This window comes from Entamoeba histolytica, genomic scaffold (genome assembly GCF_000208925.1).
Source record: "Entamoeba histolytica HM-1:IMSS scf_1104750517433 genomic scaffold, whole genome shotgun sequence".
Taxonomy (NCBI): Eukaryota; Evosea; order Mastigamoebida; family Endamoebidae; genus Entamoeba; species Entamoeba histolytica.
Window position 1 is genome coordinate 1 of NW_001915110.1, and position 22,866 is coordinate 22,866.

A 22,866-nucleotide genomic window follows, 5' to 3' on the forward strand; every position below is an offset into this window, starting at 1 on the left:
TAAAATATCAATCAATTAAATATTCATGAATAATAATTTATTAATATTTAATAATCTGAAATAATAAATAATAAAGTAACAATAATGATATATTCAATATATTCTTTATTTGATTTGTTCAATATTAGATTATTCTATTTCATTATCATTTCATTGTCTTCATTATTTTATTTCTTATTATTTCATATTCATTTATTATTTTTTAAAATCAAATAAACAATAATATTGATATTCATTCATCATATTCATTTAATATAATAAATATACACAACATTTCAGAATAAATAATGAATAATTAACATTGAAAATATTGAATTATTCTATAATTTATTCAACATAAATCAATAAAACATATATTTTGATAATATATAAATGAAATATTAAAGAAATATACAATACTCAAGAAATAATAAAAAAAGAAATAAAAAGAATAAATGAATATAAAATTGATAAATAATAGAAGAAAGAAATAGAAAAACAATGAAAACCAAATAATATAAAAAGAATATAAATATATAAAAGAATAAAAATAAAGTATAAGAAGAAAGAATATAAAAATAATAAATCACAAAGATGTAATAAAATAAGAAAAGAAGAAATAAAAAGTGTATTTTTATTGTAAAAATTAGAAATATGAAATAAAAGTGTCTAATTTAATGATGTAAAATAAGTAATATTATTTTATTGATGAAAAATATTTTACTCTTTTTTATGTTTATTATTTATATGTATAACTTCATCATGATGTTTATTATATATTCAATCATATGTGTTATGTTATTATAACATATAATAAGTGATAAAATATAAATGAAAATGATATGAATATATGATATAGAATAAAGAAACAAAAGAATAATAAGAATAAATGATAAATAAAAGGAGAAATAATAATCAATGATATAATAATAAAATCAAATATAAAAGATAAAATAAATATAAATAAAAAGAGAATAAATATAAAATGAAAATAGATATAAATGATAATAATATAAAAGATGAATATTCAAATAAACAAATACATCTAAATAGAAAAGAATAACAATAAGAAAATCTAAATAATATAAACATAAAAAACATAAAACAAGAATAATATAATAATATATAGATAATAAGAAGAATAAAATGATATAAATAATATAAACAGAGAAATAAATATATAAAAATACGATAAATAAATAACATAATAAAGAAAAGAATAATAAAAATAATTAAATATGAATAATCAAATCATCTATTTCATTAATATTTCATACAAAATGAATACAAGTGATAATAAAATATAAACATAAATATTTACATATTCTGTATTTATCATATTTTTTATTTATTTTTATTTTATTTTAGGAGCAAAATATAATAAATGGAATATTCTATGGATGAAAATTATTTTGCATCTTTTTTCTTTTTTGTAAATTATTTAGATGCATTTTTTCTTTGCTAATTTTCGTGCCTTATCAATATATCATTGATTATTACAATAATATAAATTTGAAGTATAAAGAAGAAAAGAAATTGGTTATTAATGAAGAAGATGAGAAGAATGTAGATGGAATTCTATTTGAAAAAGCTACAGATAGTGAATATGGAGAAATGATGAATGAAATTCAAGGAGCAAGAAATCGACTCCAACAATATGATTCACATAACAAAATGATTATTATAATTGAAACGAATTATGGAGATATCTATAGTGTATTTGGAAAGGAAGATCTTATTAATGTAGTGGCAATTGAAACATTCTTTAGAGTTAAAAATACAAATGAAATGATTAATATATTCCATATGATAAAAGAGATAATGATACAAATTGTTCGATTGATGGCTCTTTACTAACTTGTATGACTTTATCTTTGAGCGTATGATGTATTACATCAATGATTCATCCCCATTTAAAGGATTACTATGAAGTATTAATGATATTAGATATTTAGGTTATGTTATGATTAAACAAGAAGAAAAAGGAATGAACAGACAAGAAATAGATTTAACACTAAATAAGAAGAAATAATCAATTAATTCATTTATTTTTCGTTAATTTCATCAATTATTTCATTTAAAAATCATCTAAGTTATCATTTTCATTGTTAAATAAATTAATAGTATGAGTAGCATTATCATTGACTGTTATAATCTTAATAGATTCATCAGTTTCTTTTAACGGAATCTTCTCAATCATAGAAGTATGAGTAGTCATAGTACTACTAGAATTAGAATGTTCAACATCCTCATTCAAACGAATCTCTTTAACATCATTTTGATTCAAGTGATGAGACTGTTCAATAAGAATAGGTTCTATACATTTTAGACTGTGATTGTTCTTTTTTAATTCATCTAAGAATATTTCAGTTTGACCTATATTTTCCATTATTTCAACATTGACACTATTAATAGAAAGAAAATATCGAAAAGATTGAGACAATAATAGAAGAGTAAACCATGTTCTATGAGATTTCATAGCATTGTAATAATTTGAAGAAGTAATTTTTTGTTCAAAGAATTTAGTGGTATACCCATCCGTTTCATAATGTGTACCATTTCCTAACCATAAGACTAATTTCCCATGAATACTGAATATCTCATTCTTTTCATTACTTTCTATTCTTTCAATTACTTCCCAACTTCCTGGCCTAAGAAGATTATTGAGAATTAAAGTACAAACAGGAGTATGTAACCACATTATTTTATTTCCCTTGTGTTTCCATTTTAGAAAGATGTTACTATCTATATTAAAGTGTCTAATCAATTCAATACTGTTTAATTGAAGGATATCAAAGATATTTTTATCGACATACAACTCATTTAATTTTCTAATGACATGTGATTGATTAAATTGAAGAATTTTATTATACATAACAGCAGAAAGAAGATTTTCATTAAACATATTATTCAAGAAGTCTACATTAATAGGAGGACTAAATATTTTAACTAAATCTTTAGAACCCATTGTTTTCATTCTTTCTAATTGAATATTTTGTTCTGATCAAAATACTCATCTATAAATTCAAAGACATCTTTTTGGTTTTGTTTCTCAAGATTAATTCTACTTTCTAAGTCACATCTAAGTTTTTCATGATAAGTGAGGATGTTAATTTATTGTTTCTTACTATTAGTGTTATTAGCACTTGTGAGACTCATAATGAAAAGAAAAAAACTATAGATTCATAGAAATAAAGAAATAATAAAACATTAATTAGAAACTAATAGTAAAGTATGTTGAATATTTGTGAATAAGAAATCATCGATTTGAACAACAGGTTGATTAGGATTATGATTATTAACATTTAGAGCAACTAAATTATCAACAGTGAAATTAAAAGTGTCAATTTGATTGACTTTAGGAAGTCCTTTTTCTGAAGTCAATAGAGATGAATCATTTAAGAATCAAATAGACCAACATTATTCTGATAGATGAGTAGAGTGTTAATGAGTTGATTTCGTAAAACAACAAGATTATTAGTATGAGTGAAATGTGTTTTGAGACGATTAAATATAGTGATGGCAGGATTATGAACAAATAGAGTTAAATCATCCTTTGATTTAAGTTCAGAAATGAAAGTATTTTGTTGAGTATAAACTCTGAAGTTAAAGTTAATAGAGAAAATTCCTTCATGATAAGTGTATCTAATAATAATCATAACATTAGTCAAGAATTGACACAAATATTTGAAAGTTGATTCCAATGAGTATCTATAACCTTTAAGTCTATTTAAAGAAATTAAATTTGTAGTGAGTTGTTTGTAAATAGATATATTCAAAGGTGTTTTAATATCTCTTTTAAAATAAACAGAACAAACAGGATACATGATGTGATTGTTATTTCTTTGAGCACCAATATCAGTAAGAACAATTTGAAATTGATAGATTTGTTGAATTAAGTGATATAAAAATAAATATCAGTATGAATATTTCATTCAGTGATAGACTTTCTAAGTTGTTCAATATATTTTGTTTTGTTGTCTTTTTAAACCATTGTTCAATTTTCTGATGAATGTTGGTTTTATTAGTAGACATTGAATATTTAAAGAAATAAGAACTGAAAAAAACAAAGATGAGTATAGAGAAAGGATGTATAAATGAAGCGACGGTAAGAAAGGGAATAGAAAGGAAGAACATCTTTTTGTTTTGAAAGACTGTGACAGGAAAGACATTAACAGGTAATGAAATGTGTAAAAGAATAAGGCAATTAATTCCATATAATAAAAGTACAAGTAAAATATGGAGAAATTATAAAAAACAAAAAGTAATTTTATTAGATGACATTGATAAAAACAATGTTAAATATATTAAAACAGTATATTTACATGTGGAGATTATTATAATTTTGAAGTACAAACAAGTAGTAAAGAAGACAATATTGTAATTAATCCAGTTAATTATACATTAATAATTACATCTACATTTAATTCAGAAGAATTATTTGAAATTAAGAATAGATATGAAATAATTTCAATAAATTAATTGAAATAGTTCATACAGATGAGAATTAATTAGATTAATAAAATGAATAACATAATTGAATAAATTTTAATAAGTTAATTATATTTAATTTTCCTCTATGTATTATCTCTTAGTGTATAGATACTATTTACTTTGGAGAAAAATAGAATGAATAAAACGAAAATAATAAAAAGAATGAATTCGATTAGAATAGAGTGGTTATCATCATCAAATGAGTCAAAGAATATTTCTCTTTCATTTTGATTCTCAACAACAATAAATGTGTTATTTTCAAATGTAATTTGACTATTTTTATGAATAGAATAATTAGGGATGACAATTTCATAGTCAGAAATGTGTTTTATGTACAAGTACAACAAATTTCATAAACCATAAGAATGTTATAATCATCATTCTCACTCTCATTGAAGACTAGTCTTCTATAGACATAGTTTGAATGAAATCTTGAGTTATTGTTTGACATTTGAAGAATGGAAAAGGAGATTAAAATAAAAAGAAGAAATTAGAATATCTAGTAGGATGTTTGTAATTCTTGAACAATATTTCATTGGAAGAGAATATATTGGTGTTGTCTAAATTGAGCATTTTTAATCATAGTTTATTTTGTTTCTAAAATGTCTTAATACAATGTTGTTGTAGAAAAAATAATGACTATGATAATGTTTTATCATCATCCATTCTTCTCTAAACATTATTTGCTTTATATCTCTTTTTATATATAATATATTTGTGTATTTCTCATGTTTATTTTTATTATTAATGAAGTGTTATCTTTTTTGATATTTTTAGATTCATCAATATTAACATTTTCAGATTTTACATTTTTACTACTCATCATAGAATTAATAAGAAAAAAAAATATCAAAATACCGACATGTGACAAGTGTTTTGTCACAATTTCTCTTCATTTTCTTATATAAAACAAATGAAAGTATAAGAAAGTAAAATAAATTTCTAGAATAAAATATATTCAACATTTGTTTTATTCATATTTTCCTAAATTCATTTACAAAATATATATGGCTAAGAAATGATGAAGAAAATAAGTAGTTATGTAATTAGCCTACCTAATTCTATAAAAAGAAGTATCAACAACAAAATATTATAATAACAAAAAAGAATAATATTGATTTGTCGAACGGTAACAAAAAAGAGGAAAAATATTGTAGATAGATGCTGACTTAATTTTGGTTAGTGAGAAATTTAGACTAGGTATGAATGACGATAAGTGGAGATTCAATAAATAAAATAATAAAAAACTATCTTATTATAATATTGTCCTATCTATATTCTGCTTAACATGTGGCGAGATCTATAAAACTGACTGTGGATTGTTAGTATTACAAGTTTAACATGTTACATATGTTATAAGTGAAACCTATTGCTGGATACTTCCAGCTAACCTTGAATCATCCTGAAGAATATGCCTAAGTTAAAGAATTTTTATTGACAATTCCTAACTTTAAGTGTCTTATCTCATGGAAAGAGACTGCTCCAACTACTAATCATAAACACATTCACATTTTTGCCTGTTTCTCAAAAACAGTTAGGTTTAATCCAGAGTATTGTTGTGGGATCAAATAGAACTATGCTGTGGCTCTAATAAACAAAACATTGATTACATAAAAAATGTAATAACATCATTGATGAAATTGAGGAATGTCATGTGGAAGGACGTTCTATCAAGACTGTCAATGATCTGTTAGAAATAGATGATCCCGAGACAATCCTAGCTTACTACTTAAAAGCTGGAAAAAGTCAAGATGATGTTTTGTTCAATGAAGACTGATGATATATACAAGTCAAAAGTTGAGATCTACATGAAGCTTTCTGTATTCATCCGGTTTATAGATTATTACATAAGTCCATTGAACATTAAAGGGTTATGTGATGAATAGATACGAAAAGATTTATATTACTAGTGTACAACCCCATAGAAGTATTTATGCTGATTTAAAGTCTGATGATCAAAATAATCACTGGCTAAGAAGGATGGAAGTAATCCATCTAGAAGATGAAGAATCTGCTAACTCAGTTACTGAAATAACTTCTACTTGGCAGAGTGTCACCTTGGAATAGTATAATTTACTATTTCTGTTCTATTTTTATAAATTTCATTAATAATTCATAATGTGGTGATTCATCATGTATTTAAACATCATTTTCATCAAAAAAAATTCATGTGGCTCGTTTAAAGAGAAGAACCATCAAAAATCAACAAAGAAAAACCTACTTCTCTCCATGGTATGCGTGCATATTAACGATGTGTATATAGAAAAAGATATTATAGACTATGCCAGTTATCATCACAACCAAATACTATTAAATTAAAAAATAAAATATTATGTTCAATTGTAGAATTTGCTGCTCTACCTGTAAGAGATAGCTTACCACATATATTAACAATGGATAATTATACTACTAAAAGTGATAATGGTATTGCTACTGTTGTTCAAGAAGTTGTTGCTGATTTTTCTGTATTACAACAAAAACATTTTAATGTATCTATAGATACTGCTAATAGTATATTAAGAATTGAACAATTAGCAAAACAACAACAAACATGGATAGCATGAAATCCATATTTAGAACATGATATTATTGTAATTTATGTGATTCATATGAAAAGATGTATGAATATTTGAAGTTTAGTTGAGTTAAAGTCAAATAGATACCAAAAGTAAAAACATATGTTGCTTTACCTTATACTCCTAAAAGTGTTAAACATTGTGTTAAGTCTATTACTTGAATTGTTACTTCAGGCGTTGTCTCATTTGACAGAAGACACAAAATCAACTAGTTTATCTACATTTAATTATGATAAAGATCAAACTGGATTATTATATGATCCACAAATGACATTTAATATGCATGTATTATTTGAAAAAGATAATTATTATAATTATGATTTACCAACTGAACATTCTAGTGTTGTAGAAAGTAATGTTTGTAAAGATACTAGATATAAAATAAAAACATTTGATTATTGACTTACTAAGACTAAGACATATAAAGTATATGATATGACTAAACCATTTAAATTCTATGTTAAACAATATCTACAAGATAAAATAGATGAGATAAATAATAACAATAAACCTACACAAACAGGAATAACAATTACAGATAAATTAGACAAACAAATAACAAAGAAGAAAAGAATGAGATATGTTAAATATAATTGAACTATGAAGACATATCCATTTACTATTCCAGATAATTTACAAAGGTATTCTTATGCTATTCGAGACTCTACAGACTTTGATCATATTCAATTTGGCTATTTCTTTACAGTTAATGGAATTGATGTAGTAGATAAATTAACTATTGATAAAGCTATTCAACAAAAAAGTGGAACAACATGGAATGGATATTCGTTACACCACTCCTATAATAAGTGGAATGGGACATTTTGAATTAACATTCTATACTAAATTTAAACAAATTAAGAACAAATATTTGATTTCTTTTTATCTAGAGATAAAATTGTTTTTAAGATACTTCTTATCTCCATTATTCTTTTCAATCTTATTAAAAACGATCCATAACAGCACTATTGTTTGTTATATAAAATATTAAACACAGAAGCCGTGATAGTATTACCATTTAAACAACTTCATCCATATTTGAAAAATCCATGGATAGAAGATATAAATGATAGATGTCAAATTATGCTTGTATGTCAAGATTGTTTCTGGAGATGTACTGTTCAAGGAGGATGTGAATATATTTGTAATAACAAATATTTTGTTAAAGAAAAAACAGGAACAGATTAAAATTAAAATTAATTCATTTCTTTCTTAAATTGTTCATCTCTTTATTTCGTCATCATTCCAAACGTCAAATGGTGTTTTTGAATCAATATAATAAATAAAACTTTGATTTGGTGATGATTGAACTATATCTACTGAATCTTTATATGTGAGTGTTCCATCAATATAATTTAATACATATACTCCAACAGTACGAACATATTCTCTAGATGTGAATATCATATATCCATTACTATAATAATAACTATAATCATCTAATTTATCAATGGTGGATGAATTTCCTGAATCAATTCTATTTGAATTAAAGTAAATTTTTGTTTTCTTTGGCGTATCTGTATCATTATTTATCATAAACATAAATTGAAAGATATACATTTTATGATCCGTACTTGTATTTTTAAAAGTTTTTGATGAATCAGTTCCCCATGACATTAATGTTGATAAAGGAAATGTGTATGTAATATTCTTCAAATCTTTAATTCCAATTGTGTTAATTATATCTGCTTGTTTAATTGTTGTATTTCTTGATATTTCTGTGTTAATGTAAGATGTTAAAGATGTCATTTGTAATAATGCTTCTTCATTAGAATAAAATGGTGAATATAATGAAGTATTAACAAGAGATGATAAAGATATTAATTGACTTGTTAAATTATTAATTTCATTCATATTTGTTGTATTTAATGTTGATAATTGCGATACATCATCACGAATATCATTAATATATGTATTTGTTTCTTTCATTTTCTCTTTCATTTCATCTATTTCTTCATTTGTTGTTATATTCTTAACATTAATTGTTGTTATTCCATCTGTTGTTTTAATTCTATCAAGATAAATTGTGTTGTTGTTGAAATAACGTGTTGTTAAAATATTATTTTTATTTAAATATTTTGAACCAATTGCTTCCATTTAATAATGTAAATTAAGTTCTAAGATAAAATATTCATCCCAAAGTCCAACTGGAAAAATACCCTTTATAATCTTTAAACCATATTCATTACTTCTATTGTTTTAGGATAATTTTCTGATGTAATAAATTCCCATGGTAAATTTATTATCCATTTATATGTTTTAAAATCTGCGATTGCATTTTCTCTTGTTATAGTGAAATATCGTTGACAATATAAATGTGTCATATTGATCTAATTATTTATAGATGAATACCAAACCAATTAGGGCACCTACTAATGAAACAAACACAATCCGACGAAAACCAACACGATCAATACGTCCAAGTCAATCAATGGTAAGTGATACTGATTCTAGTGAATCTATAGTAATGGATGATTCATATGATTCATATGATTATCCTCATTCACAAAATTTATCTTTTCATTCAGACAATACAAATATAAATCTTTCTTCACAATCAAAAATAAGAAATTATATTAAACTATTTATGAAATCTTCATCAAATTTAACTAGTGCTCCTAGATTTTTAAATTTAGTTTATGTATCTATTCCAACTACAGTGACTGATTATAAACATGGTAATATGTATGAAGCAATTAAAGAAGAAGTAAAGAAATATATTGATGATAATGAAACAAGAATAAATGCTTTATTAACCGCACTTACAAATTTTAAAGTTATTAAGGCTTCAATAGAACCATCAATTATTACTATAAATAACACAATCATATCAAAATTAACTCAATTTAATTCTTCTCAATTATTCAATGGAGATGGATTATTTTATTTAATTGAGAATGATTCATCATTAAATACTATTGATCTTTTAGTATCAAATATTATTATTACACTTCAAAGAAGAATTATTATTCAGACAGGAAAATCATCATCAGAGAAAAATCAATTTAATGTTGGTAAATTTTATGGGTCAGTTGGAAAAACAGTTACAAAAGAATATACTGTTGGATTAAAAGATTCAATTAATGATCTTAATGCACTTGGAAGAACAAAAAGAGGGAAGACAACAAAACAATCATCACATAATGAACCAAATGCTTTCAATCTTCATTCTTTTATTTTAGTTTATACTTCATTATCTTCATTAAATGATTATTCTTTCTTTGGTGGAAAAATCAATGCTATAGCAATTGTTCATTTAATTAATGGAAAAGTTATTCCTAATTGTTTAGGAAATATATGGGTATGTGTTAGAGATTGGTCAGAAGAAGATGGAAGATGTGGGAAATTTAATGTTGGAAAACAAAATGTTACATGGTGTGGTGGAAAATATCATCCAGATCCTCTTCATGATGATACTTCAAAATATTTAAAAATCACACTTTAATTTTTAATTCAATTATTTTTTAATAACATTAACATCTCCTGTTAAATTATCTATTTTTAATACTTGTTTCTTATCCATTCCTAAATAAAGATAATATGCTACTGTTCCACTTGAATTTGCTGCTGTTTGTCGAAAAATATAACTAAAATTCTCTTTAGAATATCCTTTAAAAATAATAATAGTTGCTACTTGTGTTTTAAATGATGCATTTAAACTTTTCCATATATGCATATTCACAATAATTGTTGTTTTCAAATGTCTTAATCTTGTAATAATTTCTCCCCATGTTTTATCCGCTTTCATCATTTCAAATGTTGCATCTTCTAATATAATTAATAAATGTTTCTCTCGTGCTTGTTTATAATATTGCACTAATGCTGGCATAAATTTTTCATAATTCATTCCATATATTGGTGTTTTAATTAAATCTTTTAATTGTTTAAATGTTTCATCTTCTCCTGCATTTTGTGCTACATAAATAATAGCCCCATATAAATGTTATATATGATTCATTTTTATTAATTCTTTCAGTATAAATGTTGTTTTTCCTGTTCCTTGTTTCCCTAATACTATATTCAAACTATTATAATAAAAGAAGATTTGATGATGTACTTTTTGTATTTTATTCCCTTCTTTAATTTCTGATAATTTATCTTCTATCATTTCTTCTATTCTATCTATTCCAATCTCATCTTCTTCATCTTCATCTTCTATGCTATTTTTATCTTGTGGATTTGTTTCAAAATATTCCATTCTAAAATAATTAGTTCAAAAAGTATTTAAATTAGATTATTTCTATTCCCATTGAATAGCATAAAGAAGATTAACTCTTTCTTTTAAAACTCCATTTCTAATCTCTTCATTCATTCGATTCTCATTAATCAATAACATTCGATTTCTTTCTAATTCTTTTCTTAATCTCTCATTTTCTTCAAGTATGTCAATCATTAATTCAATTGCATTATCATTCATTTGTCTTTTAATAAAATGTATAATCTTTTCTTTATTATTCATTTTATTCTTCTTTGGTTTTATTTCTTCATTTATTGGTTCTGGCGTTGTTGGACATGGTGGAAGCTCTGGTGCACCTGTAAACGAACACATTTGTGTACTGTTGTTATCACTAGCAATTGACATCGTTTGTTTGTCATTAAGTTATTTAAGTTGTATTTATATCATCATTTCATTCTTTATTTTGTGTTTCATTTCTTATTTATATCCTATTTTTCATTCATTTTTCATTCATATTTCTATATTTTATTACTATATTTCTATATTTCTTCATTCCTCAATTATTCTTTACGTCATACTTATGATTTATTCATTCATCAAGGGTAATAAATAAATTAAAAACTCAATTTATTCGACTATTTATTCATTATGAATCTCATTATTTTCATTCATTCATGTCTTCCGTAAGAGATTTATTAATGGCGGCTGCTTGTATTGATCTTGACCCTGCAAATCTTCAAGTCGCCTCTTCTCTTTTATCTCAACTTGTTCTTCTTCTTCCATCAATTACAAATGAGAATGAAAAGAGAATATTAAAAAGTGTCTATTGGAAACTTGTATGGCAAATTAATGCTCTTACTGGCTGGGGTAAAACCATTAATTAATTCTATTCTTTTTATTATTCTTTATGTTTATTTTCATTCATTATTTAATCAAAATTTAATCAAAATAAAACTAATAAAATAAAACTAATAAAATAAAAGAGATAAAAATCATTTAATTATTATTTTATCATTAAGAAATAAATAAAAGAAAATAAATTAAATTAAAAAAAGAATTAACTAAATTAACGCTTCTCTTCTCCTAGCTTGAAGAGTTCCGTGGCTACATCATAAACATCATAGATGCCATCACGGAGCCACCAATCATAAATATAGAGCAGGAGGTAATCGATTACTTCCCGACTCAAGGTTTTAATACCAACACGTTTCGTTTTGTCAATTATTGCTAAGATAGAAATGATCTCCCGTTTTAAAACTTCGACAGTGTCGTATTGCATCTCGGCACAGTTGTGGTAAAATTCATAATTTTCATATAAATTATCAAAGTCGTAATTGTCTGAATAAAATTGAATCATCTTTGACATTTCATCACACTTGTTGTCTTCTAAAATTAAAAACAGTAATTTAAACCTATCACTGAGTGATTCATAACAACTTCCCTTTATTACACTCATATATCGTATGATCTATTACTGCTGAAGCGTCATTTAAATAACACTAGGGTAGGATATCAGACATTCCAAAAGGACATTCATCAAGACATAGACATACAAATAAAAATATTTTAATTATAAAATAGTAAAAAAAGAATAAATAAACTAATTTTGTTTTCATTTTTATTATTAACATTTTAATATAATTATTAATATTTTTATTATATCTCCTGAATGAAGAATTACATAAAATGTATTATTTTTATATTCTTTTGTTTTTTTTTTCAAAAATAAAATAATAAAATGCATAAAGTGGAATAATTTATAATGATGCAAAAAATGTAAGAAAAATAGAATATTCAAAAAGTGTAAGAGTTATAAAATATCTTTTATTACATCAAAAAATATCTATAATAAGGAAATTATGAAAATAACGAAGATATAATACTTCAAAATAGAAAAATATCTAACATACTTCAAAAATATCTGTATCCATTCTAAAAATAAAAATATGAATTTATTTATAGAATATTGGTTATATAAAACAAAATATAAAATATTATATATCCCCAAAGGAATGAATTTTCCCATTACTTACTATACGATGTATGACACCATTATCAAATTGTACCAAAGAAAAATAATATAAAAAGATATAATTATAATTATAATTCAATAAATTTAAATAAAATGAATAAAAATATTTAAATAGAAAATAAATTCTATTCAATTAATTTAATTCCAATTAATTTGAATATGAATTAAATAATATTTAATTTGTATTATTTATGAATAAGTTATATTTATTATTTTCTTCATTATTTATTCTCTTTTTGTACTATTTCTTCATTTATTTGATTTATTTTTGAATCTATATCAAATGAATTAAATATTACATTATATTTTATATGTCTGTTTTTATATTCTCTTCTTTTCTATTTATTTCTACTTGTTCTTCATGATGTGTTATTTACAGCAACTAAACAACAAATAATGAAAAAGAAGAGAAATAAAGATATAAAAGAGTAAAAAGAAAGTATAATAAAGAAGATAAAGAGTAATAAAAGAAGAAAAGAAGAAATAAAATGTGTATTTTTATTGTAAAAATTAGAAATATGAAATAAAAAGTGTCTAATTAAATAGTGTAAAATAAGTAATATTATTTTATTGATGAAAAATATTTTACTCTTTTTTATGTTTATTATTTATATGTATAACTTCATCATGATGTTTATTATATATTCAATCATATGTGTTATGTTATTATAACATATAATAAGTGATAAAATATAAATGAAAATGATATGAATATATGATATAGAATAAAGAAACAAAAGAATAATAAGAATAAATGATAAATAAAAGGAGAAATAATAATCAATGATATAATAATAAAATCAAAATATAAAAGATAAAATTAATATTAATATAAAACAAAAGAGAATAAATATAAAATGAAAATAGATATAAATGATAATAATATATAAATGATAAGAATATAAAATATGAATAAGATGAATAAACAAATAATAAAATACATTTAAATATAAAAGAATAACAATAAGAAAATCTAAATAATATAAACATAAAAAACATAAAACAAGAATAATATAATAATATATAGATAATAAGAAGAATAAAATGATATAAATAATATAAACAGAGAAATAAATATATAAAAATACGATAAATAAATAACATAATAAAGAAAAGAATAATAAAAATAATTAAATATGAATAATCAAATCATCTATTTCATTAATATTTCATACAGAATACAATTGATAATAAAATATAAACATAAATATTTATATATTCTGTATTTATCATATTTTTTTATTTTTTTATTTTTTTTTTAGGAGCAAAATATAATAAATGGAATATTCTAATGATGCAAAATATTTTGCATCTTTTTTCTTTTTTGTAAATTATTTAGATGCATTTTTTCTTTGCTAATTTTCGTACCCGTTGAAAAGCAGCTTTTAAATTCCCAGCCATAGTACTTCTTAAATTTCTTCTCGTTGAAGTTGGTCTAGTAGCCGTGGCTCTTCTTGTACGTCTCATTTATTTCAATAACTCGGTTGAATCTAAATTCGAGTTTAAATAGCTGAATCTTGTTTGATACATAATATATGATGGATAATGATATCCTGTATTAAAATGATGTATAAACCCGTAAGAAATTAAATAATCGTTTTAGTCGTAATCATAAGGTGAAGAGGATCACAGTAACACAGTGAATGGGATGACTGAACCTGATTATGATTAAAAAAGATTTTTAATGCTAAAAGTGTCGTAAACTCCCATTATTCTTCTCTCATATAACATTAATTCTTAATTTTGTCATTAGTTAAACTTAATATTATAACCCTGGATCTTTCAAATTTACCCTACTTCCCTATAGTTATTTTAGTGATAAAATAACTATAGGGAAGTAGGGTAAAAAAGAAAAATTAACAGATCCAGGGTTATAATAGTAAAAATAATTATAAAGAAATTATTGATTTACTATAAGACTAACCACTGGACTGTAGAATAAAGATGCAATACCAGATTGCCCATTTTGTCCAATAGTTATTTTAGCGATAAAATAGCAGTGACTTTACTCAAAAATCGGGATGAATGAATATACCTCAAGACTACCAATCTTGAGTATATTATTATATAGTCAATAATAAATATACACGACTATTTAAAAGCCAATCCTCTAGAAGCAATAGATATTAGAACATTGTACGATTTCCATAATAACGTAGGTGAAATTAAAGATTACTGCGAGGATTTGCTCGAGTGCTTTAAAAAGGAGCACATTTATTGTGATGAAGACATTAGATACGACGAATTATGTGCCAAAGAAACTGAAATCCTCGAAGATATGAATATCGTTCTTAATAAGATTATAAAAGAACACCAAGAAACAATAAAAGCTATAAGAAGGAATGTTGCAGAAAGAAGAGAAGAGCTTAAAGCTATCAAAGTTAAAAAAGAAAAGTAATTAATTACTTTTTAATTAATGTATTTTTTTGTTTTAATAAAACTAAATATTAATAATAATAATCATCCATTTTAAAGATAAACAACAAAGAATTAAAATTACTTAATTAAAGTTAAAGAGAGATCATCATAATAAGCATAATCTCTAATAGTATTGAGAAGATTAGCAAGTTTTTCACCTCCAATAAGAAGGGAATAGCAATCCTCAATAAAGAAATCTAAATAGCTCAAAACAAGTGAATCAAACTTGTAATTTTCAAAAGCCTATCTTCTTTGAAAATAAGAAATGGAATAAACTAAACAGCAGACACTTAAAGAATTATCGTTTTTCAAATGCAAATCTAATTCAGTTTTGATATCATTCATGATTTCTGATAAACAACGAATGGAATTACCGTTGCACATTCTTTTTGTATAAATAAATAAAAGAAAAAAAAAACAAATATTAAAAAGATCCAAACCTATGACTCAAACAGACACTTTTTTAAAACAGACAAATTAAAAAAAAATAAAAAGGTACCACGGAAACAAAAAAAAAACATTAATGAATTCAAACAGGGGAAATTATTATCACTTCAAACCAATTGCAGGATTTGCTTATATCAACTTTCAGAATATACAAACAGCACCAACATTACAGACGATGAAACAAGCATTGTCTTCATGGTGCTCCACGAAGAATAATAAAGCCAATATTAAGTATCTGGCCTATGGAAAAACAGTAGAAGGGAACAATAAACACGGCTATGTATTCTTTATTCTAGAAAATCAAGCCGATGTGATGAGAAAACCGTTTGTAAATATAAACGGAAAAGAAATGAAAATTAACTTCAGTCCATTCACCAAATTGGATGCTTTCGACGGTTCATATCTGAGTATTATTGAATACATAAAAAATCAAGGCAAGAAACACAACACAAAAGCTACCTTTGAAGAATATGGAAATTTAAAAACAACGAAGGGGCATAAAGTAGGTGATACAATGATAGAAGAATCACTAAGAATGAACTCGAAGGCTGAGGCAATTGCCTATTTAAGAAATATAAGCCCAGCCTGGGTTATGAACAATGAAAAAAAAATTCTGTGAAATGTACGATAAACAGCATAGTCGTGAAAGAAAACACAGAATAAATATAAAATTAAATCCCTGGAAAGAAACAAATCCAGTAGTCCAGGGAGCAAGAGCATGGATACATACTCTGGAAACAACAGATATTAAAAGGCCACCTGCCTTAGTAATTGTTTCAGAGACCAAGCTTGGTAAAACAGAATTCATTAACGACCTACTCAAAGAAAAGCAAGTAGATGAATTCAGAGGAAGAATAATGATAGATGGTCATGATGAAAATAGGGAATATGACTTTCGCTTGTTTGATGATGCCAATCTAAGTTCAATAGATTGGGAAGATTTCAAAGCTATGATCTCCACCAGAGGAGAAAAAGTGCGAGTAAATGTTAAATATGGACACTTAGATGTAATAACAGTACCGACCATCATAGTATTAAACCCGGGAAGCTTTAAAGAATTGCAAACTATGGCAGGAAATAAAGGAGACAGAGATTGGTTAGATAAGAATACTGTTGTACTCTCTACAAAAGAGAAATTATACATTGAGAATAACAATAATAATGATGATAGAATAGCAATGTTGCAAGAACTATACGGAGAACTACCACCAAATTTGATTAATGCTATAGCAGCTAATGATAGATTACAAGAAGAACTCCCACCAATTGATACTATGGATGATATTGATGATAATTATATAGATGAAATATTAAATGATATGGAAATGACTGATGTACCAGAACAACTTCCACCAACTAATAATATTGATGATGTTGATGATAATTATTTAGATGAAATACTGAATGATATGGAAATGACTGATGTACCAGAAGAGGTAGTAAGAAGAGATGTTTTCGATTTACCTCTCAAGAGAAAAGAACCAATACTAACTACAGAAGAATCTAATCTCAGTAATACTCTACCAGAAGATGAGATACAGAAGTAAAACAAAATAAGAAAAGGTTAAATTGAGAACAAAAATAATTTAATCGACTTATTTCTTTTATCTTTTATTTTTATTTAAAATATGAACTATTGGTATAGACCTAACGTTTTAAAAAGAAAATGGGGAAGCTATGGAAGTATAACCAATGAATACTTCAATAACTACATAAACGATGATTTTGACCCCGACAATGGAGAAGATTATTACTTCAAAGAAGATGATGTAGATTTACATCCAGATGATTACGAAAATGGTACTTTCTATGAACCAGATATAGAAATATATAAAACAGATATTCCAATACCTGAAGATGTAGATATAAACATGAAAATGAATCAATTAGACACATTTAGTGATCCTGATATAAATGAATATAAGAATGAAAACCTGATAAACATAGAAACAGATGATAATATGGATATCTATGAAAAAGAAAATGTACAAGAAGAAATGCCAATTTATGAAATAATCAATCCAGAAGATCCCACAGATGTATTAACTTATACCAATCCAATTACACAAATACTTCAAAAAGCAGGAATAGATACTTCAAATGAAGCTGAAATGGCAAAATATTTATTAGAAATAAGAGATATAATAAGAGAAAATAATAGAAAAAATATAGATGAGTTGATAAAAGCACAAGAACAGGGACTAATTATAAATGGCTCAATAATAAAAGATAAAAGTCTATTAGACATTAAAGAAGATGATATTCCAATAATCATTGAAAAAGAAGAAGAACCAATGGAAGAAATAGAATACATTAAAGATAAACATGATCCAGATAGAAATATTATACCACCTAAACCACCAAGAGAGAATAGAAATACTATTAAACAATGGATAGATAAAAATAGAGATAATTCCAAAAGAAAACATCATTTAGAAGATACTAATGAATATCAAGAAAAGAGAGATTATGAACGAGGAATACAAATAGAAGAATTACAACAATATTTACCAATAGAAGAGAAAGAAGAAAGAGAAGAAGCAATAAATGAAACAAAAATAGAAATTCCACAAAATGAAGCATTGAACGAAAAAGAAGAAGATCAAAATAATGAAATAATGAATACTTCATTACCAAATGAAAAAATAGAAGAGAAAGAAGAAGAAAAAGAAATTAAAAAGCCATTAATTCAAAAGAAAGAACGAAAAGTCAAAGAAGTCAAGAAGAATACTCCAAAAATAACAGATGAAGAACTCTTCGATGACTTAAAAGAATTGAAAAGAGAATTGAAAAATATCAAAAATAGAATTAGAAAACATGCTAAACAACCATTGCTCTATTCAAATATAACACAAGATATTAATAAAGATAACTCTAAAAATATATTACCAGAACAAATTAAACCAATAATAGAACAAGAAGAAGAAGATTTAAGAGTTGAAGACATTCCAAAAGAGTTGACAATACAAGATCAACAAAAATATTGGAATAACTTTAAACATAATGACGAAAACGTTGATGTAAATGAAGGAGAAGAAGATATAGAAGAAATAGAAGAACCAGAAATAGAATATGAGTACGAGTATGAGTTTTGATAATGTACTCCGAAAAGAGATAAATTGAGTATTTAAACTATTTATTTTGAACTGTTTAATCATTCATACATGACAACCATTAAAGACATGATAGCTGACCACGCTATGGGTAAATTTGTATCTATGGATGCAGATGAACTCATAGAAACAATGGTCAAATTAGTAAACTCTGTAGAAGAATACACCAAGGAAGATGAATTAAAAGGATTAAAGAAGCCATATTGGAGCTTGGTGTATAGAATAGCCAGAAAGAAAGGATTAATGTGGGATAAACCACAGATTAAAAAAGTAAAAACACCAGAAGTAGCTAAAAAAGAATACAAGAATAGATTTATAATAAAAGATAAAAAGAAAGAAGAAGAAAGTAAACCAAAGAAAGAAGATAATTAATTTTTTATTATAATATTTAATGTTTCCTTTTATTGTTTTAAAATGATTAATTTTATCATCATCAGGTGATACTCTAAGTAATACCTTTTCATAATCAGTACGATCATCACTTGTTCCCCATCGTTCTAATTGATTATAAACATTCTTCATCATTTCATATTTCTCTTTCCCACTTTCTATTTTATTAAAATGAGGTTGTTTATGTAAATATTGATGCAATCCTCTTCTTTCAAAATCAGATGGTTTAAAGATGGTACCTTTATTATCACTTCTATTTGTTCTTGCACCAATATGAATTTTATGATAATAATCTTTGGATGAATGAGTAGTAATAGCTTCTGGTACTAGAATATCTTGCAACTTTTCATATCTTCTTACTACATTTGGTTCAAATGCAACATCTTCAATTCTCTTCCATAATTCAGGTGGTACTACTCTTCTAATATATGCTTGATTATTATTCAATCGTTCTAAATCTTCATCTACATCATTAATCATTTTTCTCTTTCTATGTGTTTGCATTTCATCTAATGTTTCTTTTCTATTTGGTCGAGGTTGAGTATAATATACTCCTTGATTATTATTCTGTAATCTACCACTCATATACATGGAAGTATTAAATGGTTTATATTTTGTTTGATTACTTCTTGGTATTCCATCATAATTAAATCGTATTGAACCATATGAACCAAATCTTCTTTTATGGAGATTTAATCGTTGTTTTCTCTTCTTAACCAAACACATTAAAATAAAAAGTTAATTAGGAATTAAAGTTTTTACTACTTCTAATACTTCTTCTACTGCATTCATAACATTCCCTTGTCTTCTACTTTCAAAAAATGCAAAGAAACAACTCGCTATTAATAATATACATGATAATAGAAGCATGACTATTTTACGGATAATATTCCATGTACTTTCTTTAAACACTTCTTCGGTACATTTAGACGAGTGATTAGAATCACTGGAGTCTGCACTCATATTATGAATTAATCAGTTCATCTTTATATTCAAATGATCCGTTCTAGAAATAACTGTCCTAATAATACACATGAAGTAGAATTTGTATTTAATACCCCAATTGAAGTTAAACTAAATAAAGGAATGGGAGTATATACAACTTCTCTTTTTGATTTACTCTTCAATAACACAAATTATAAATCATTCTGTAATTGTTTTAAAAGAGTTAAAATATTTAAAGCATTAATTAGTCTCTCAATAGGTGAAATAAATGTAGAAGAAATTGGATTAAATTTTCCTATTGTTAGTACTACATGGTTTCCGACATATATTCGTTCCAATATTGATCAAGACACTGCAGATGACAAAGATATAAATAAAGTAATTAATATGATTAATTCAAGTACTCACTTACAACAACAAGTCTATTATCCAGGTGGAGCATTTCAAATTAATACAATTATTAAAGCTATGACATTACAAGAACAAAACTATTATGGACCTACTAGAGTAAAAGGATATTGGAAATTTGATAATACTGAACTTCAACCATTTACAAATGAAAATGTAAGTATTCCTTTTTATCCATGGTACTTCATAGGAGTAGAAACACCAAATAACAATGATAATAAAAGTATTAAATTCAATTGTCAATGGTATATCACTGTTCATTTTGATAGATATATTTGCACTCCAATAGTAGAAGAACAACAAAAACAAGATATAACATTGCTTGATTTAAATTATACAATAACAAACAATGATATTAACACCAGATAACAATTAACATTTGAATCAAATGAAAATGAAGCATATGAGAAAGTGATAATAGACTTCGAACAAAAACAAAAACAAACAATAACTCTTCAAATAACAAATAAAACTTTAAATTAATCTTTATTATTCATTTTAATGTCTTTAGTTTCTCATACAACATTAACAACATTAAATAAAGAAGATACATTAAATAATACAACATACAATATAAACATGACAATAGATAATCCAGCTATCCTAACAACTACAAATGGAAGAGCACGAGAATTAGCAAAGAAAAAATGCATCTAAATAATTTGCAAAAAAGAAAAAAGATGCAAAATATTTTGCATCATTAGAATATTCCATTTATTATATTTTGCTCCTAAAAAAAAATAAAAAAATAAAAAAATATGATAAATACAGAATATATAAATATTTATGTTTATATTTTATTATCAATTGTATTCTGTATGAAATATTAATGAAATAGATGATTTGATGAATCATATTTAATTATTTTAATTATTTATATTCTTTTATTTATATGTTATTTATCTATCGTATTTTTATATATTTATTTCTCTGTTTATATTATTTATATCATTTTATTCTTCTTATTATCTATATATTATTATATTATTCTTGTTTTATGTTTTTTATGTTTATATTCTTTAGATTTTCTTATTGTTATTCTTTTCTATCTAGATGTATTTTATTATTTGTTTATTTGTTTATTCATCTTTTATATCTTTATCATTTTTATATTCTTATCATTTTTATATTATTATATTTATTCTCTTTTGTTTTATATTAATATTAAATTTATCTTTTATACTTTGATTTTATTATTATATCATTGATTATCATTTCTCCTTTTATTTATCATTTATTCTTATTATTCTTTTGTTTCTTTATTCTATATCATATATTCATATCATTTTCATTTATATTTTATCACTTATTATATGTTATAATAACATAACACATATGATTGAATATATAATAAACATCATGATGAAAATTATACATATAAATAATAAACATAAAAAAGAGTAAAATATTTTTCATTAATAAAATAATATTAATTATTTTGAATCATTAAATTAGACACTTATTATTGAATATTTCTAATTTTTACAATAAAAATACACCATTTTCATTCTTTTCTTCTTTTATCATCTCTTTGTGATTTATTACTTTTTATATTCTTTATTATACTTTCTTTTTATTCTTTTATATATTTATATTCTTTTTATATTATTTGTTTTTCATTGTTTTTCTATTTCTTTCTTCTATTATTTATCACTTTTATATTCATTTATTCTTTCTTTTTATTTCTTTTTTATTAGTTCTTGAGTATTGTATATTTCTTTATTATTTCATTTGTGTATTATCAAAATATATGTTTTATTGATTTTGTGTTGATCAAAATATTGAATAAATCAATATTTTCATTCTTAATTATTCATTATTTATTCTGAAATGTTGTGAATATTTATTATATTAAATGAATATGATGAATGAATATCAATATTATTG

The 22,866-nt window shown here is 24.1% G+C and overlaps 12 protein-coding genes and 1 pseudogene across 12 annotated transcripts; 8 read left to right on the forward strand and 5 right to left on the reverse strand.

Annotated features, from left to right (window-relative positions):
- Positions 1-1,593: 1,593 nt before the first annotated feature.
- Positions 1,594-1,836, forward strand: EHI_074480 (uncharacterized protein; the record flags this gene model as incomplete). Its single annotated transcript, XM_001914032.1, has 1 exon — positions 1,594-1,836. One exon carries the CDS (start codon positions 1,594-1,596, stop codon positions 1,834-1,836), a length of 243 nt encoding a protein of 80 aa, XP_001914067.1.
- A 220-nt stretch (positions 1,837-2,056) lies between these two features.
- Positions 2,057-2,956, reverse strand: EHI_074490 (uncharacterized protein; the record flags this gene model as incomplete). Its single annotated transcript, XM_645871.1, has 1 exon — positions 2,057-2,956. One exon carries the CDS (start codon positions 2,954-2,956, stop codon positions 2,057-2,059), a length of 900 nt encoding a protein of 299 aa, XP_650963.1.
- A 4,693-nt stretch (positions 2,957-7,649) lies between these two features.
- EHI_074500 (uncharacterized protein) lies at positions 7,650-8,237 on the forward strand (the record flags this gene model as incomplete). The annotated part of the gene is made up of 2 exons (XM_645868.1): positions 7,650-7,812; positions 8,059-8,237. 2 exons carry the CDS (start codon positions 7,650-7,652, stop codon positions 8,235-8,237), a joined length of 342 nt encoding a protein of 113 aa, XP_650960.1.
- Positions 8,238-8,270: 33 nt separating this feature from the next.
- Positions 8,271-9,146, reverse strand: EHI_074510 (uncharacterized protein; the record flags this gene model as incomplete). Its single annotated transcript, XM_645867.1, has 1 exon — positions 8,271-9,146. One exon carries the CDS (start codon positions 9,144-9,146, stop codon positions 8,271-8,273), a length of 876 nt encoding a protein of 291 aa, XP_650959.1.
- Positions 9,147-9,393: 247 nt separating this feature from the next.
- EHI_074520 (uncharacterized protein) lies at positions 9,394-10,494 on the forward strand (the record flags this gene model as incomplete). The annotated part of the gene is made up of 1 exon (XM_645865.2): positions 9,394-10,494. The coding sequence occupies one exon, from the start codon at positions 9,394-9,396 to the stop codon at positions 10,492-10,494; it is 1,101 nt and encodes a 366-aa protein (XP_650957.2).
- A 12-nt stretch (positions 10,495-10,506) lies between these two features.
- Positions 10,507-11,247, reverse strand: EHI_074530 (annotated as a pseudogene).
- Positions 11,248-11,289: 42 nt separating this feature from the next.
- Positions 11,290-11,631, reverse strand: EHI_074540 (uncharacterized protein; the record flags this gene model as incomplete). The annotated part of the gene is made up of 1 exon (XM_645863.1): positions 11,290-11,631. The coding sequence occupies one exon, from the start codon at positions 11,629-11,631 to the stop codon at positions 11,290-11,292; it is 342 nt and encodes a 113-aa protein (XP_650955.1).
- Positions 11,632-11,900: 269 nt separating this feature from the next.
- Positions 11,901-12,110, forward strand: EHI_074550 (uncharacterized protein; the record flags this gene model as incomplete). Its single annotated transcript, XM_643664.2, has 1 exon — positions 11,901-12,110. The coding sequence occupies one exon, from the start codon at positions 11,901-11,903 to the stop codon at positions 12,108-12,110; it is 210 nt and encodes a 69-aa protein (XP_648756.1).
- A 4,633-nt stretch (positions 12,111-16,743) lies between these two features.
- Positions 16,744-17,670, forward strand: EHI_074560 (uncharacterized protein; the record flags this gene model as incomplete). The annotated part of the gene is made up of 1 exon (XM_645861.1): positions 16,744-17,670. One exon carries the CDS (start codon positions 16,744-16,746, stop codon positions 17,668-17,670), a length of 927 nt encoding a protein of 308 aa, XP_650953.1.
- Positions 17,671-17,751: 81 nt separating this feature from the next.
- Positions 17,752-19,218, forward strand: EHI_074570 (uncharacterized protein; the record flags this gene model as incomplete). The annotated part of the gene is made up of 1 exon (XM_645860.1): positions 17,752-19,218. One exon carries the CDS (start codon positions 17,752-17,754, stop codon positions 19,216-19,218), a length of 1,467 nt encoding a protein of 488 aa, XP_650952.1.
- A 69-nt stretch (positions 19,219-19,287) lies between these two features.
- On the forward strand, positions 19,288-19,608 carry EHI_074580 (uncharacterized protein; the record flags this gene model as incomplete). The annotated part of the gene is made up of 1 exon (XM_645859.1): positions 19,288-19,608. The coding sequence occupies one exon, from the start codon at positions 19,288-19,290 to the stop codon at positions 19,606-19,608; it is 321 nt and encodes a 106-aa protein (XP_650951.1).
- On the reverse strand, positions 19,477-20,352 carry EHI_074590 (uncharacterized protein; the record flags this gene model as incomplete). Its single annotated transcript, XM_001914033.1, has 1 exon — positions 19,477-20,352. The coding sequence occupies one exon, from the start codon at positions 20,350-20,352 to the stop codon at positions 19,477-19,479; it is 876 nt and encodes a 291-aa protein (XP_001914068.1).
- A 270-nt stretch (positions 20,353-20,622) lies between these two features.
- Positions 20,623-21,348, forward strand: EHI_074600 (uncharacterized protein; the record flags this gene model as incomplete). The annotated part of the gene is made up of 1 exon (XM_645856.1): positions 20,623-21,348. The coding sequence occupies one exon, from the start codon at positions 20,623-20,625 to the stop codon at positions 21,346-21,348; it is 726 nt and encodes a 241-aa protein (XP_650948.1).
- Between the last annotated feature and the right edge of the window lie 1,518 nt (positions 21,349-22,866).